Source organism: Peromyscus maniculatus, chromosome 23, assembly GCF_049852395.1.
Source record: "Peromyscus maniculatus bairdii isolate BWxNUB_F1_BW_parent chromosome 23, HU_Pman_BW_mat_3.1, whole genome shotgun sequence".
NCBI classification, from domain to species: Eukaryota; Metazoa; Chordata; class Mammalia; order Rodentia; family Cricetidae; genus Peromyscus; species Peromyscus maniculatus.
This window is the reverse complement of record NC_134874.1, coordinates 36,499,849-36,515,509: the sequence shown is the minus strand read 5'-3', so window position 1 is coordinate 36,515,509 and position 15,661 is coordinate 36,499,849. Positions and strand designations below refer to the sequence as shown.

The 15,661-nt window shown below is 49.8% G+C and overlaps 1 protein-coding gene across 2 annotated transcripts; it reads right to left on the bottom strand.

Moving 5' to 3' along the window:
• Positions 1–1,609: 1,609 nt before the first annotated feature.
• Zscan25 (zinc finger and SCAN domain containing 25) lies at positions 1,610–15,460 on the bottom strand. 2 transcript variants are annotated; one of them, XM_076560315.1, is made up of 6 exons: positions 15,298–15,460; positions 12,579–12,983; positions 9,569–9,770; positions 8,760–8,851; positions 5,099–5,222; positions 1,610–3,402 (listed from the first exon to the last, which is right to left on the bottom strand). In XM_076560315.1, the coding sequence occupies exons 2-6, from the start codon at positions 12,963–12,965 to the stop codon at positions 2,573–2,575; spliced, it is 1,635 nt and encodes a 544-aa protein (XP_076416430.1). In that variant the 5' UTR covers positions 12,966–12,983; positions 15,298–15,460; the 3' UTR covers positions 1,610–2,572. The 2 variants fall into 2 exon arrangements, with proteins under 2 accessions (XP_076416430.1, XP_076416431.1); XM_076560316.1 differs by having other exon boundaries at positions 3,220–3,425.
• Between the last annotated feature and the right edge of the window lie 201 nt (positions 15,461–15,661).

Genomic DNA, 15,661 nt, shown 5'->3' with positions numbered 1-15,661 from the left:
GGCCTCAAAAACTCAGAGATCCACCTGGCACTTGCTCTTTATTTTTTAAGATTTGTAAAAAATCTCACGTGTGTGCGTGCACGTGTATGTGTGTAGTAAGGTACTTGGAAAAGCCAAAAAAGGCCATTGGATCCCCTGGAGCTAGTTGGGGGTGATTTCAAACCAACATGGGAGGTGGGACCCAAACTCTGCTCCTCTGAGAGCAGCTCTCAACCACTAAATCACCTCTCCAGCCCTCTCATTTTGACTGGGTGATGCAACCAACACTGCTTCAAGCTCCTACTGGGACTTCCCCACAGTAAGTGACTATAACCTGGAGCCATGAGCTAAAAGAAATCCTTTTTCCCCTAAGGGTTTGGGGGGTTTTTTTTTGGTCAAGTTATATGATCACTGCAACAGAAATGAAACTAGAAGAGTTGGTATTCACGCCCCTCAATGTCTCGGATGATGAGAATCCAATGACTGGAGGACAGGGACTACTCACTCTCTAAGGTGAGTGGGAAATGCAACTCAGAGCAAGAAGCTGACAGGGCTAAAACCCTACCCTGAATCCCAGCACTCGGGGAGCAAAGGCAGTCATATCTAAGTCGGAGGCCAGCCCTGTCTACATAGTGAGACCTTATCTTAAAAACACAACAAAACCCTCAGAAGATCCAGGACTCATGGGCTATTCACAGGCTCTGAAGAGCAAGTTCCCCCTCTAAGATGTGAATCCTACAAGCTCAGAGATTTCTTAAAATGTTATTTACATGTATATGTGTCTGTGTGGGGGTATGTACTTGTGTACAGAGGCCAGAAGAGGTTGTCCGATCCCCTGGAGCTGGAGTAACAGGAAGTACTGATCCATTCAATGTGGGTGCTGGGAATCAAACTCTTGTCTTCTGTAAGAGCAGTACGTACTCTTAATGGCTGAACAATCTCTCCAGCCTGCAAAGATTTATCTTTAATTATGTTCACATTCATGGGAGATCTGTATATATAAGTGAAGGTACCCAAAGAGGCTAGAAGACAGAAGCCTAGAAGAGTGTGTTGGGTCCCCTGGAGCTGCAGTTACAGCCTGGTGTGAGCTGCCAGAACCAAACCTGGGTCCTCTGCAAGAGTAGCAACTCCCTTATCCACTGAACCATCTCTCCAACCCAAGCTCAGAGACAGTCCCTGTTTGACTGACTGACACATCCTAATTTTACAGAACACTCCTGCCACACTGTAAACCTCAATGCTTACAGGATGAATGAGATGAGAACCAAGAGGGCCAGTCTGGTGGAGCAGAGGTGGAGTTCCAGATACTCCAGAGGATGGAGCCTGAGGATTCAAGGCTTGCATGACCTACAAAATAATTCCAAGGCCAGCCTAAACAACTCATCAAAACCTTGCCTCAAAATTAACTTTTAAAAAGGGGGAGGGGTATAGTTGGGGATACAGCTCAGCGGCACGATACTTGCCTCAGTATGTGTTAGGCCACAGGTTCAACCTCCACACCACATACACACACCCCTCACTCTCACTCTCTCAGAGGTACTACATACCCTAAAGTGCCTTCAAATATAGGGCATTAACACTGGTTTGTCTTTCAGATTAATCGTCAGGTATTTTCAGGGAAGCCACTAACTGCCTTAAAATATTTTCACGTTTATTCAATGATCAGTAGCAAAATATTAATTTCCTAGTAGCTGTGGTTACAGTGCAAGGAGTAATGGGAGGGGGGAGACTTTACAGATGAGGGTAAAATGTTCTAGTCCACGACAGTAAGGCTGCCAAGAAAGCAAAATAAACAAGACTGCATGAGAGAAGTCCCCACCTGAGGTGGGGGCATATGAGACCCCACACGGGACAGGCTGGCACAGCAGTGTGCCCAGGTTCTGATGTGGCACTTGAAACATGTGCTTTGGGGTACTTACAAGCTACTGCTCCGGCTTGGCTCACAAGCGCCAAGATCTCACTGGTCCAAATCACCACGGGAGTCTCAGAGCCAAGAACACAATAGGTGCTTAATATTTGCAAATGAAAAAGACAGAGGCAGGGCAGGCCAGAGCTAATAACTCGCAGGCAAGATAGAGCTCTCTAAAAATTGAGCTTCAAGGCTGGACACATACCTCAGTCAGTAGAGTACCCCACCTAGCATGCACAAAGCCCTGGTTTCATATCCAGCATAGCATGAACCAGGCATGGTGGCACATTCCTGTCACCTCAGCACTGGGAAGATGGGGGCTGGAGGATCAGAAGTTCAAGACCATCTTCAGCTACAGAGCTAGTGTGAAACCAATTTAGATAATATGAGGCCTTACCTCAAAAAGGAGAGAAAAAGAGCTTCAAGCTGCCAATATGCAACAAAATTCTGCCATCACCTCCAAACTTGCTCAGGAGGTGGGTTCCCAAACCCCACTGTGGAAGAAAAAAAACAAAAACTGAAGCTCAGGATTGTGTTCCCTACAACAGGTGAAGGAAACTGGTCCCTCTGGAAGCTCTCCATGCACCAGGCTGCCCTCCTCTTGCTGGAGCCCACTCTGCTGTCCCTCACTGGGCACCGCCAGGCCATCTGTCACAACAAAGTCGCCCCGGAGGCAGAGCCAGCTCACTGCACCGGGGGCTCCTGGCGATGCTGGGTCTTCTGGTGCCGGTTGAGGATGGACCTTTGGTTGAAGCTGCGGCCGCAGGCGGGGCAGTGGTAGGGCTTCTCGCCTGTGTGGATCCTCTGGTGCCGCACCAGCCGCTCCCCCTTGCTGAAGCGCTTGCCGCACACCTGGCAGCCGTAGGGCTTCTCCCCAGTGTGCGCGCGCCGGTGCACTGCCAGGTTGGCGTTCCTGCTGAAGCTCTTGCCGCACTCGCAGGTGTAGGGCTTCTCCCCAGTGTGTGTCCTGCGGTGCACCAGCAGGTGCTGCCTGCGGCTGAAGCCCTTCCAGCAGTCCGAGCACTTGTAGGGTTTCTCCCCCGTGTGGCTGCGCTGGTGCACCTCCAGGTGATGCCTCTGGCTGAAAGTCTTCCAGCACTCGCCGCACACATAGGGCCTCTTGCCCAGGTGGGTCCTCTGATGCTTAGTGAGGTACTCCCTCAGGGTGAAACCTTTCCCGCACTCAACGCAGCCAAAGGACTTCTCCTCTTCATGGGTTCGCTGGTGCCTGACAAGGTTGGAGCTGCGACTAAAGCCTTTCCCACACTCAGGGCACTGGAAAGGCTTCCAGAAAGAACTGTGGGTATTGAGGGCATCTGGCAGGGGGACCCCATGCTGAGGAACGGGGAGCCCAGGTAAACTGGCCCCAGAGGCCCCAGGCTCCTGCTCACAGGCACCCCCTGGGCCAGGAACCTGGATGGCAGTTTCTCCAAACCCATCGGAAGTCAACCCAACAAATGCTCTTTTCAGGTCTTCCTGCTGGGGTTTGGCCTCCTTGTCCTTGTTCCCAGCACCTGTGTGGCAAAGGAGGTCAACACTGGGGTGATGTTCCAGCACAGACCCCCCCCCCCCAACTGCTGCTCTCCTGCATGCCCAGGAGTCAGGTGCCACCTCGACTTTCTGTCTCTGTCCCTTTTTCTCTGCTAGCTCTAGAGAGCTGCTGTGACCTGTAGCAACCCTAGCCTCTCTCCCACCTGCAGATGTGAGCAAGACCAGCTCCTTCCGTAAACAGGCAGACAGAGTCAAATTCCTGTACTAACTTTACACTCTTATCCAGGGCCTCCTGCATGCCAGGGGCCATGTGGCCTAGGTCAAGTTTCCCACCACCATCCCCCACACCGAGAAAAAACAAACTTACTTCTTTGTGGGGATCTGAGAGGAACCAAGAGACCTACAGGCTGCCATCTCTCCTCTCTAGGCCCCCATGGCTGCCTATGCTTTCAGGCTCCATCATGTTGTCTATGGCTCTCTGTAATGCTGCTCCTCCTCAGACCTGAAGGCCAGCTGCTCTCCCACTGGGACGCTGTGGCCCTGCTGGAAAGGCATGTCTGAAAGGAGCCTCCTCTTACTTCCTTGCTGCCTTCCTCTCTTTCTAATAGTGACCACCAAAGGAACTTCATGGAACTTCTCTCCAAATGCATCTCTTTATCTTGGTGGTGGTGATGGTTTGGCTTGCTGAGATAGGGTCTCACTCTGTAACTCAGGCTGGCCTTGAACTCGTGCAGTCCTGAAGGGGGGAGTCACAGGCCTGCATAACCATGGCCAGCTTCCTAGTTTGTCCTATTAACGGCTCCTCATTTCCTTTGGTCAACAACCCCAACCAACACCTTTCACATCCATGAACCCTGAACTCTGACATTTTTTTACTCCTTACCACCTCCCTGCCCTGACACTGGATTGCATGACAGATTTTAATATCCTCCCACTTAACGTTCTGCTAATTCAGACTTTTTTACTTCCTTCAAAATCTAACTCAGTGGGGCGGGAAAGAGAGCTCACTGGTTAAGACCACTTGTGCAGCCAGAGGACCTGAGTTCAGATCCCAGCAAGCATAGAACAAGCCCAGTGCAGTCTCACGCATGCCTGTAACACCACCATTGTGGGTTGCAGAGACAGGAAGATCACTAGGACTGTCCGTCTAGCTGAAAAAGTCAAGCTCCAGGTTTAGAGAGAGACCCTGTCTCAAAGGAATAAGGCAGAGTGACAAGGGAGAAACCGGATACTCTATTCCTTCCTCTGGGCATGAGCAAATCTACTCGGTGATTTCTATGAAGAGCACACCTGGTGATTCTCTTCCCCTGGCCTCTTTTACATTGATGTAGTCAGTTAGCCCTCACTCATGCTACACGTATGACCGTCGCGCGTGCGCGCGCGCGCGCGCGCACACACACACACACACACACACATACACATGAACACACACACTGCATTTTCTCACCCAGCACACTCTCTGTCCCAACACAAAGCTGCCACATGGGGCCTGCATGCAAGGAGTGTTCAGTAAGCACCTGCTGGATGAACCAGAGCAAACGCTCCTCTTCTCCTTTCCTTTCTCTCCAGCCTTCGATGCCCATTAGTCATGGGAACACTTCTCCAAGACCGGCCCACACTCTCCACACTGCCCTGTCAGCAGCACCATGGCTAGGGTAAGACTCTTAAACTGCAGCTATCAAAACTCCTCCTTTCTCACCTGTGCAGAGACAGTCTTACCTGGAAGGACCCCACAGTCCTGTGATTCCACATACTCCCCAAAGCAGTCGATCTGAGCTGGGGCCACGTGCCTCCATTCCTCTTCAGGAAAAGCCAGAGTCATGTCTTTAAATGGCCCCAGACCCTGAAACAACAGATTGCTGTAGATAAAGAAAGCTGCTCCTGTAGAGGACTGGGGTTCAGTTCCCAGTACCCATATGACAGCTAATAACTGCCTGTAAGTACAGTTCGGATGCCATCTTCTAGACTCTGAGTGCACCAGGCACGCATGTGATGCACATATATATATACAGACAGACAAAATATTCATACACCTAAAAAATAAAAAATAAATTAAGAGACAAAAGTAAGAACTAGAGAATAGTACTCAACTTCATATGGAAAAACAAAAAACCCAGGATAGCCAAAAGAATCCTGTACAATAAAACAACCTCTGGAGGCATCACAATCCCTGACTTCAAGCTCTACTATAGAGCTACAGTAATAAAAACAGCTTGGTATTGGCATAAAAACCGACATGTGGACCAATGGAATCGAATTGAAGACCCTGACATTAACCCACACACCTATGAACATATAATTTTTGACAAAGAAGCCAAAAGTGTACAATGGAAAAAAGAAAGCATCTTCAACAAATGGTGCTGGCATAACTGGATATCAACATGTAGAAGGCTGCAAATAGATCCATATCTGTCACCATGAACAAAACATAAGTCCAAGTGGATCAAGGACCTCAACATAAATCCAGTTACTCTGAACCCGCTAGAAGAGAAAGTAGGAAGCAGTCTTGAACGCATTGGCATAGGAGATTACTTCCTAAATATAACACCAGTAGCACAGGCACTGAGAGAAACAATCAATCAATGGGACCACTTGAAACTGAGAAGCTTTTGTAGAGCAAAGGATACAGTCAACAAGGCAAAGCGACAGCCTACACAATGGGAAAAGATCTTCACCAACCCCACATCTGACAGAGGACTGATATCCAGAATGTATATGGAACTCAATAAATTAGACATCAAAAAGACCAACAGTCCAATTAAGAAATGGGCTATAGAACTAAACAGAAAATTCTCAACAGAGGAAACTCAAATGGCTGAAAGACATTTAAGGAATTGCTCAACATCCCTAATCATCAGGGAAACGCAAATCAAAACAACTCTGAGATACCACCTTACGCCTGTCAGAATGGCTAAGATCAAAAACACTGAGAACACTTTATGCTGGAGAGGATGTGGAACTCGGGGAACTCTCCTCCACTGCTGGTGGGAATGCAAGCTTGTACAACCACTTTGGAAATCAATATGGCGCTTTCTTAGAAAATTGGGAATCAATCTCCCCCAAGATCCAGCTATACCACTCTTGGGCATATACCCAAGAAATGCTCAATCATACCACAAGAGCACTTGCTCAGCTATGTTTATATCAGCATTGTTTGTAATAGCCAAAACCTGGAAACAACCTAGATGCCCTTCAACTGAAGAATGGATAAATAAATTGTGGCACATATAAACAATGGAATACCACTCAGCAGAGAAAAACAATGACATCATGAGGTTTGTAGGCAAATGGATGGATCTAGAAAAAATCATCCTGAGTGAGGTAACCCAGACTCAGAAAGACAAATATGGTATGTACTCACTCATAGGAGGATACTAGATGTGGAACAAGGATGACTGGACTGCTACTCATCACCAGTGAGGCTACCTGTAAAACAGGACCCCAAGAAAGACACGGGGCTCACCCAATGACGGAGAAATGGATGAGATCTACATGAACAGCCTGGACATGAGTGGGAGCAATGAAGGGCGAGGGTCGAGGGAAAGAGAGCGGGAGATCCTAGCTGGATCAAGAAAAGAGAGGGAGAACAAGGAATAGGAGACCATGGTAAATGAGGACCACATGAGAAAAGGAAGAAACAAAGTGCTAAAGAGGCCCACAGAAATCCACAAAGATACCCCCACAAAAGACTGCTGGCAATGGCCGAGAGACAGCCAGGACTGACCTACTCTGGTGATGGGGTGGCCAAACACCCTAATAGTTGTGCCAGAAACCCCATCCAAGGACTGAGGAATCTGGATGCAGACATCCACGGCTAGGCCCCGGGTGGAGCGCTGGGAGTCTAATTAGCGAGAAAGAGGAGGGTTTATATGAGTGAGAATTGTTGAAACCAAGGTTGGATAAAGCACAGGGACAAATAGCCAAAGGAATGGAAACACATGAACTATGAACCAAAGGCTGAGGGGCCCCCAACTGGATCAGTCCCTCTGAATAGGTGAGACAGTTGATTGGCTTGATCTGTTTGGGAGGCATCTGGGCAGTGGTGCCAGGTCCTGGGCTCGCTGCATGAGATAGCTGTTTGAAACCTGGGACTTATGCAGGGACGCCTGGCTCAGTTTGGGAGGAGGGGACTGGACCTGCCTGAACTGAGTCTATCAGGTCAATCTCAGTCCTCGGGGGAAGGGGGCAGGAATGGGGAGAATAAGGGAATCTGTGGCTGTTATGTAGAACTGAATACTATTGTAAAATAAAAGAAAAATAAAATAAAATATTTGCAAATATATATTAAAAAAAAAAAGTAAGAACTAGAGCTGGGCAAAGAGCTCAGTGGGCTAAGGTGCTTGCTGCCAAGCAAGCAAGATGGACGCAGTTCAATTTCTAGAAAACTGAAGAAGAAAATGATGGAGGGGAGGCCTGACTCCAGCAAGCTGCCCTCTGACCTCTGCATGAGCACTGTGGCACAGCCCCTGTCACACATACACTAAACACATTTTCTACCAGGAGCTTCAAAGTCAGGCTCAAGCACAGCAACAACAGAAGGACGGGACCCTGGACACACTGGGAGAACTGCCATCTCCCAACAGCTTTAGTGCAGGGGCCGACATGCTCACACCCTGCTGCTGTGGCTCTGCTTGCCCCACCACCTCAGCACCCAGATGCACTGCTCTCCCTCTTCAAGCTTGAGCCTGGAAGCCTGTGTGTCCCCGCAGGCCCCACCTGAAGGCTATGTTCTTCTAAAGAACTGTTCAGTAGGTAAAGCCTGACGATCCACATAAAGGCAGAAGCAGAGAAACAACCACACAAAGCTGTCCTCTGACCTCCACACATGGGCTGGGACGAACACCCCCATATCCATCTTATACACATGCACACGATGATGATAAATAATAAATTTTAACTTTTGAAGAATAAAGTCATGTTAAATAAACAAAATGGAGTACGGTGCTTAGGAATAAGGATCAGCTGCTAGAGTGCTTGCCTAGCATGTCTAAAGCCCTGGGCTCCGTCCTCAGCATCACACAAACCAGGTGTGGTGCCGCAGGCCCAGAATCCCCGCACTCAGGGTATGGAAACACAGGATGAGGAGCGTACAGACATCCTCTGCTACTTTTTTATGTGTGTGAGAGGCAGAGACATATGTGCAGTCCTCAGGGAGGACAGAACAGATCCTCCGAGTGGAACCACAGGAGGCTGCGATCCACCTGACATGAACGCTGGAAGCCTACCTTGTGTGCTCTGGAAGAGCAGGAAACACTGTCAACTGCTGAGCCATCCCTCTGGCCCCATCAGCTACATACTGAGTTTGAGGGTAGCCTGGGCTACATAAGACCGTCTCAAAAAATAAATCAACAAAATCTCCAAAACAGGTAAATTAGCTCACCTGGGATGTTGCTGCAAGGAACCCAGCAGCAAGCTCTTGGTCTCTGGTGCTCACAGAGGGAAGACCTGGACCCGCATGAAGAATGGGCAGTGCTGAGCAGAACACACAGAAGGATCAGGGCTGTCGTCCGCCAATTCAAAAGCACCCCACCCCAACACACACAATCTCAGAACCACAGATCACAAAGAATTACTTCAGGGCCAGGCAGTGGTGGTGCACACCTTTAATCCCAGTACCTGAGAGGCAGAGATAGGTAGCTATGAGTTCAAGGCCAGCCTGGTCTACATAGTGAGTTCCAGGATAGCCAGGGCTACATAGAGAAAGATGAAATATCAAAAAGAAGAAAAAAAAAGAAAAAAAGAAAAGAAATGGAAAAAATAAAATAAAAGGGTTACTTCCAGACCATAATGACCCATAGCCAGGAGTCTGGGTGTCCCCTGCCCTGTTCTGGCTGAGAGGACTGTCCTAGCCCTGTCCCCTCAGAGTTAGACACACTCCAGAGTCACTCATGAGGACAGCTGAGACTCAGTAATAATGAGTCTATCTCCCCACTTATCATCAGCATAGTTCCTAGTGGTTTGGGAAGGGATGAGGGGAAGAGAGAAAAAAATGATGAGAACATGATTCTAGATGTACCCCGAAAAAACCAGTCCAGGTGTAAAGAACCATTCCACCTGCTTCCTCCTGGGGTAGAGGAGGCAGCCTGGAATTCAGAATTGTACCTTCCCAGCACCTACTTAGCCCAGTGCTGAGTTTCTGAAGAGACTGGGAGTGGACGGGACCTCCCATGCTCATCACCTGCATCTTACCTTGCTCCTGGAAGGCCTGTGTCCCGTCTCCAGGGCCCTGGCTCAGCTGTTCTGTAGTGCTTGGGCCTAAGCTTTGAACTCCGTCCCCCTGAAGAATCCCCCACTCAGGTTTGACTTCTACGGGCCCCAAGTGGATGCTTGATTGCCAAGATCCTCCGCCAAGGGCTGTGACCAGCTGCTCTCCCTGGGCATGGCATGGAACCTAAGGAGAAGAATGCCCATACCAATTAGAAGGAGACCTGCTGGAAGCTGTTAAAGAGAGGGCTGAATTAAAACAGAAAGGAAGCAAGGCTGGGGGTGTGACTCAGCTGGTAGCGTGCTTGCCTGCATGCAAGAAGCCCCGAAGTCCTGGGTTCCATCCCCAGCACCACTTAAACCCAGTATGGTGGTCAAGCCTGCAACCCCAGCACTCAGTAGAGGGAGGAAGGTCTCTCTCTCTCTCTCTCTGGGTTCAAAGCCAGCCTGGTCTAATTAGTGAATTACAGGCCAACCAGGGTTACACAGTAGACCCTGCTTTTTTTTTTTCTAAAAAAACCAAAAAGGTAGAAAGATGAGAGGGAAAGGAGAGAAGGAAGGAAGGAAGGAAGGAAGGAAGGAAGGAAGGAAGGAAGGAAGGAAGGAAGGAAGGAAGGAAGGAAGGAAGGGAGGGGAGGTATAAGACAGAGAAGGTAGGAGGATGAGGAAAGAGAGCTGCTGGCCCCCTCCACATGAAGAAAGCTAAACTCTCCCAAAATGAAGTAGCAAATGAGAAAGCTGCTCTACAAAAAGTGGAACACTGCAGCGACATTCTCATGGTACGCCCTTCCCTTCTCTCTCTCTCTCTCTCTCTCTCTCTCTCTCTCTCTCTCTCTCTCTCTCTTAGTTTTTAATACTGATCATCAACTTGACAGGTTCTGGAGTCACCTGTGAGACGAACCTCTACGCATACCTGTGAGGACATGTGTCTAGATTTGGTTACCTGAGGGGTCACCTGTGAGACGAACCTCTAGGCATACCTGTGAGGACATGTGTTTAGATCTGGTTAACTGGGGTGGGAGCCCCACCTTAGTCCAGGTGGCGCTATCCCATCGCTGACGTCCCACAAAGAGTCAAAGAAGAAGGTGGGGGCTGGAGAGCTCGGCACCTGAGAACCCACACTGCACGCGCAGAGACCTCAGCTTGGTTTCTAGTGCTCACACCAGCAGCTCACAACCACCTGCAGCTCCAGCCCAGGGGATTCACTGTCTTCTGTGGGTACCTGGATACATGTGCACGTGCTAACACAGAGACTCACAATAAAAAGAAGCAAATGTTTCCATCTTTGCAACAAAAAGGAGAAAGTGAGCTGAGCACCAGCATTCACACTGCTTCCTGAAGGTGGATATATGTGGCAGTTGTCTCACGCTCTTGCCACCACACTTTCCCAACAAACTGTGAGCCAAAATGTGAGCACTTCTCTATTAACTCCGGGCCTTACGGTATTTATTTAAGGAGAGATGGCACCTAAGAGCACTGATTGCTCTTCCAGAGGACCCTGGCTCAATTTGCAGAACCCACAAGGAAGCTACTAACTAGCTCTAACTCTAGTTCTAGGAGACCCGGATTCCAGAGGCACTGCATGCACATGCTGCAGATATACTTGCAGGCAAAACACCCACACACATAAAATAATATATATATATATATATATACACACACACACACACACATATATTTGAGATAGGGTTTTTCTGTAGTTTTGGAGCCTGTTCTGGTACTTGCTCTGTAGACCAGGCTGGCCTCAAACTCAGAGATCCGCCTGCCTCTGCCTCCCGAGTGCTGGGATTAAAGGCGTGCGCCACCACTGCCCAGCTTATAAAATAAAAAATGTAAAGACATTTAAAATGTCTTATTTTTTTTGCATGTGCATGTGTGTGGATGTAGAGGACAATGGGGTGACCTCAGTGTCTTCCTTTATCACTCTGGGCCTTATGTGATTAGGCCAAGCCTGTCACCTGAATTCTTGTTTGCTGATTTCACCGTCCACCAAGCCAGCTCACGCAGAGGATGCCGACTCCATCTCCTGAGTGGATTACAGGTGGACCATCATGCATACCCAGCATTTGTGTGGGAGCTGGAAACCCAACTCCAGTCCTCATCCTTTCATAGCAGATGCTTCATCCACTGAACTGTCTCCCAATCCCTAAAACTGTCTTGTAATACACCCCACTCCGCTCCTCCTAAAACTCCTTTTTGTAACAAACTGAAGCCCAAATCTGGTTAGCCTGAGCGGAGATTCCCAAAGGTGAGTAAGGAATCTCAGGGTGACAGAGTGGGCTTGTGCCTGAATCCCAGTTGCCACCGGCAGGAGGACAGGCATTAGCCTCTTCCCCAAGAGCATGCAGAGCTCACAGTGGACCCGGAAAACAATCAAAACTGCTTTTGTTGGATTTGAGGCTCACCAGGGGGTCCCTGATGCCCAAACCAAAGCATCATGCCCTCCTGCCCATAGATATCTTCCCTAGAGATGGCTCTTTAAAAAAAAAGTCTTCTACATGTGTATATGATGTATGTGTGTGTGTGTGTGTGTGTGTGTGTGTGTGTGTATGTGCGCTCCTATGTGTGAGTACAGGCATGTGTGGAGATCAGAGCCCACCTTCCAGTGCTGGTTCTCACCTTATACCAGGGACTCCTGCTGATCACTGCTGAGGATGCCTGGCTACCTGGACCTGCAAACTTACGGGGCTCTCTTTTCTCTGTCTGCCACCTCACCACTGGGATTACACATGCTCACGGCCTATGTGGCTTTTCCATGGGTCTTGGAGATCCGAACCCGGATTCTCACACTTGCGTGGCAAGCGCTTCACCCATGAGCCATCTCCTCACCCCGACTCTTCTTGCTAAAATCGCAGCCACTCTCCAGAAAGGCCCTTGGGGGCTGGGGGATGATGGAGCAGGCTCTATGTCCCATCCACTCCCAACACTTCCTTAAGCTCTCCATTTTGATTCCCACACCAACCGTGCAAGGCCTGGACACCCTCTTCTCACCCACCGCCTTGGCCTCAGGTGTGCTCTCCATCAGGTCCTCCACCATGGCCACCAGAGCCTTGCCGCTGTCTGGGCTGTGATCTCGGATCCAGGTGTAGAACTCTCGGGGCAGGATGGTGAGGAACTGCTCCAGCACCAGCAGCTCCAGGATCTGCTCCTTGGTGTGCAGCTCAGGCCTCAGCCACCGCCGACAGAGCTCCTGGAGCTCCCTGAGAGCTTCCTGGGGACCAGCAGCTTCTTGGTAGCGGAACTGCCGAAACCTCAGCCGGAATGCCTCGGGACTTGAGTCCTCCCCTCCCCGGCCCCATGGCAGCTCCTTCTCCAGTTTCACCACTGGAGCACCCATCTGCTGCTGAGGATCTTCTGCCATCTCCAGACGCTCTTTCAGCATCTTCAAGTTCCAGCAAGACTGAGGATGACAACAGAGAGGGCCCTTCTGAGAGCGGAAGACATACAAGTCAGCCCATCCAGTTCTGTGTCTACATTAGTGACTATCCTCAGGAAGCTGACAGATACCCTCGAATCCTACCAGCTGACCTGGGGCTTAGGTTAGTCTGGGTGGAGACAATGATGCAGACAAACTTTGAGGTCAAAACTAAACGATGGATGCACTAGCAGCTTGACTGTGACAGTGCACTCAGTCTAAAGACAATGCCACACGGGCCACTACCCCTGCTCTTGACTGCCCAGGTAACTAGAGGTAAAGTCTGCTGCTGAAGACACAAGACATTTTGGTTGCAGGGCCCAGAGAAATCAAGCTGGAACTGACCTGAAATTTCCTCCCTATTATCTAGTTTTCATAGTGCTGGAATGTGCTATACGGTCCACTGGAGGAGAAAAGTCATCATCGCTGGTATTATCCAGTAGTGAAGCTTGCCTGCTATAATAAAGAATGACCTGCCAGACAAGATGTCCACTGGTGTCATAGTGATGAAGGTCATGGAGGTAACCAATTCCTTCCTGACTGGATTTGTGGCTTGCTCCATCGGAGGGAATTCATGTCTGGTACTGTAAACCTGGTCAAAAATCCACAGCCAGGGAGATTATGGGCCTAAGGGAGAACCCACCACTGTGGTTTTGCTGAAACAGACGTGGGACCAACCACCTTCTAAATACTTATGCTTACACCCATAGATCAGAGTTGTTCTCAGGCTTGGTCAGGGAAGCCTTTCTGCGTACAGTTAATGCAGAGACTTACAACTGGTCACAGGGCCGAGACAAGTGCCTGCTGAGTGTTCGTCCCTAAACGGAACATCTGCGTCAACACCTCTACACAGCCAAGGCTCAGGGGACATAGCGGAAGAGAGACAGAAAGAACCTAAGAGCCAGAAGATGGCCAGGAGTCCCGTAAAGTGCTGTCTTCCGGACATGACACAGCCAGGGCACTCAAGCACTTACTGAAGCCGTGGTCACCTGCACAAGACCTGCACAGGACCAAGCCAGTAAAAGCAGTCAGCGTTCCAGCAAAGGAGAGGATGTGAAAATGGGACTGAGGTGTTTGGGTGTTCCTGGGAGGAACGGGAGAGGGGAGTTAGGGTAGACATAGTCAAGACACCGTTGTTCGCATGTCCAAAAATGTCAAGAGCATAGGTAAAAGCTGAGACACAGAGAGAATACGCAAGCAGCATATATAGCTGTCTGCCTCCCAAAACATGGAAGGTTTAAAAAGAAGAAAGATGGGACTGGAGAGGCAGCTCGGTGATTAAGAGCACCAGGTTCAGTTCCCAGCACACACGGTGGTTCACAACCATCTGTAACTCCAGTTCTAGAAGATCTGCTGTGTCTTCTGGACACTGCGCACCGGGCACTCACTTGGTACATAATCAAATATGTAGGGAAAAAAATCCACCCATACACATAAAATAAAAAGTATTTAAAAAAAGAAAGAACCAGTAGACGTAGAGGCACACACATCTTTAATCTCGGCATTGGGATGAAGAGGCAGGCATATCTCTGTGAGTTCAAGGCCAGACTGATCTACATAGTGAGTTCCAGGACAGTCAGAGCTACACAGTGAGACCCTGTCTCGAAAAAAGGAAGATGAACAGCCATGGCGGTAGTTGCCTGAAATCCTGGTATCTGGCTTAGAATGGAGATGATGAGTTCCAGGCCAATCTGGCTACACAGCTGGAAAAAGGGGAGAGGAAAAAAGGAAGGAGAAGAAAAAGGAAAAAAAAAGGAGGAAATGAATAACGGTGAGAAACGAACATTACACCCGAGGAAAGAGGCTGCAAAGCAGGCCGTAAAATGAGTCTTGTTTACTTCCGGGCGGGCAGGCTGGAGAAACAGGCCCCAAACCCCAAGCACTAAGGCGCTCAGATTGCTGGCGCAAGCAGCGGCGAGAGACCACGACCTTCTGCTATAGATTCTACTGGATGTTTGCGTGTTTCTCAGGCCGCCCCTTAGACCGACTCCTCATTTTTCTGTCTACATTACTCGTCCCTGCTGCATCGAGCTTCCTCAAAAGTCCGCGCTACTGCCTAGCTCGGTCCGCCCGTGCCCTGGGGGCAAGAGGCCCTCGTGGATCTTTCCACGCAGGTCTCTGGCAAACAGAAGGTGCCGCGGGGCTGTTCTTCCAAGGACGGTCCTGCATCTGCGTCTGAAACGCTCAGCGGCGCTTTTCAGAGTCGCGGAGTCAAGGTCTCCCCGGGAATCCTGGACACCCCGTGTCAGCTCCCCCCACCCTCCCTGCCTAGCCCGGCCGCGACCCGCGTGGATCTTACCTGGGACCACGGCTGTGCGTGGAGATGCGACCTCCGGGCCGCAGCTGCCCTGCCCAGCTGCAAACAGCTCCGTCCCCACCCGCCCGGACCGGGCCACGGCCTTGACGGATTGCGCGCTCAGCACCTGCCTTGGCCTGCGCGGACCGGAAGTAGGTGGCGGATGCTGTCAGGCAGGTGCCCTATGGAAAGAGCCCGGGTCCGGTTCCTCTCTAGGACGTTTGGAGGTCTCAGAAGGAGGTATATCTCTATGGTCGGTCATGGCCACTGCATGGTTTCCCGTCTTTCTCCCGGCTCTACTGCATCTCCGTAAATTTTTTTAAAAAATGAATCTGTACAAAAAAAGGAGCTTCTCTGCCCTAGGCTA

Excerpts from the sequence above, each read along its gene's own strand:
- Zscan25 (XM_076560315.1), bottom strand. The coding sequence starts at position 12,965 with ATGCTGAAAGAGCGTCTGGAGATGGCAGAAGATCCTCAGCAGCAGATG. Across the intron at positions 9,771-12,578 it reads GCACACCTGAGGCCAAGGCG|GTTCCATGCCATGCCCAGGG; the intron begins GTGGGTGAGAAG and ends TCTTCTCCTTAG. Across the intron at positions 5,223-8,759 it reads TCCTTGCAGCAACATCCCAG|GGTCTGGGGCCATTTAAAGA; the intron begins GTGAGCTAATTT and ends CTGTTGTTTCAG.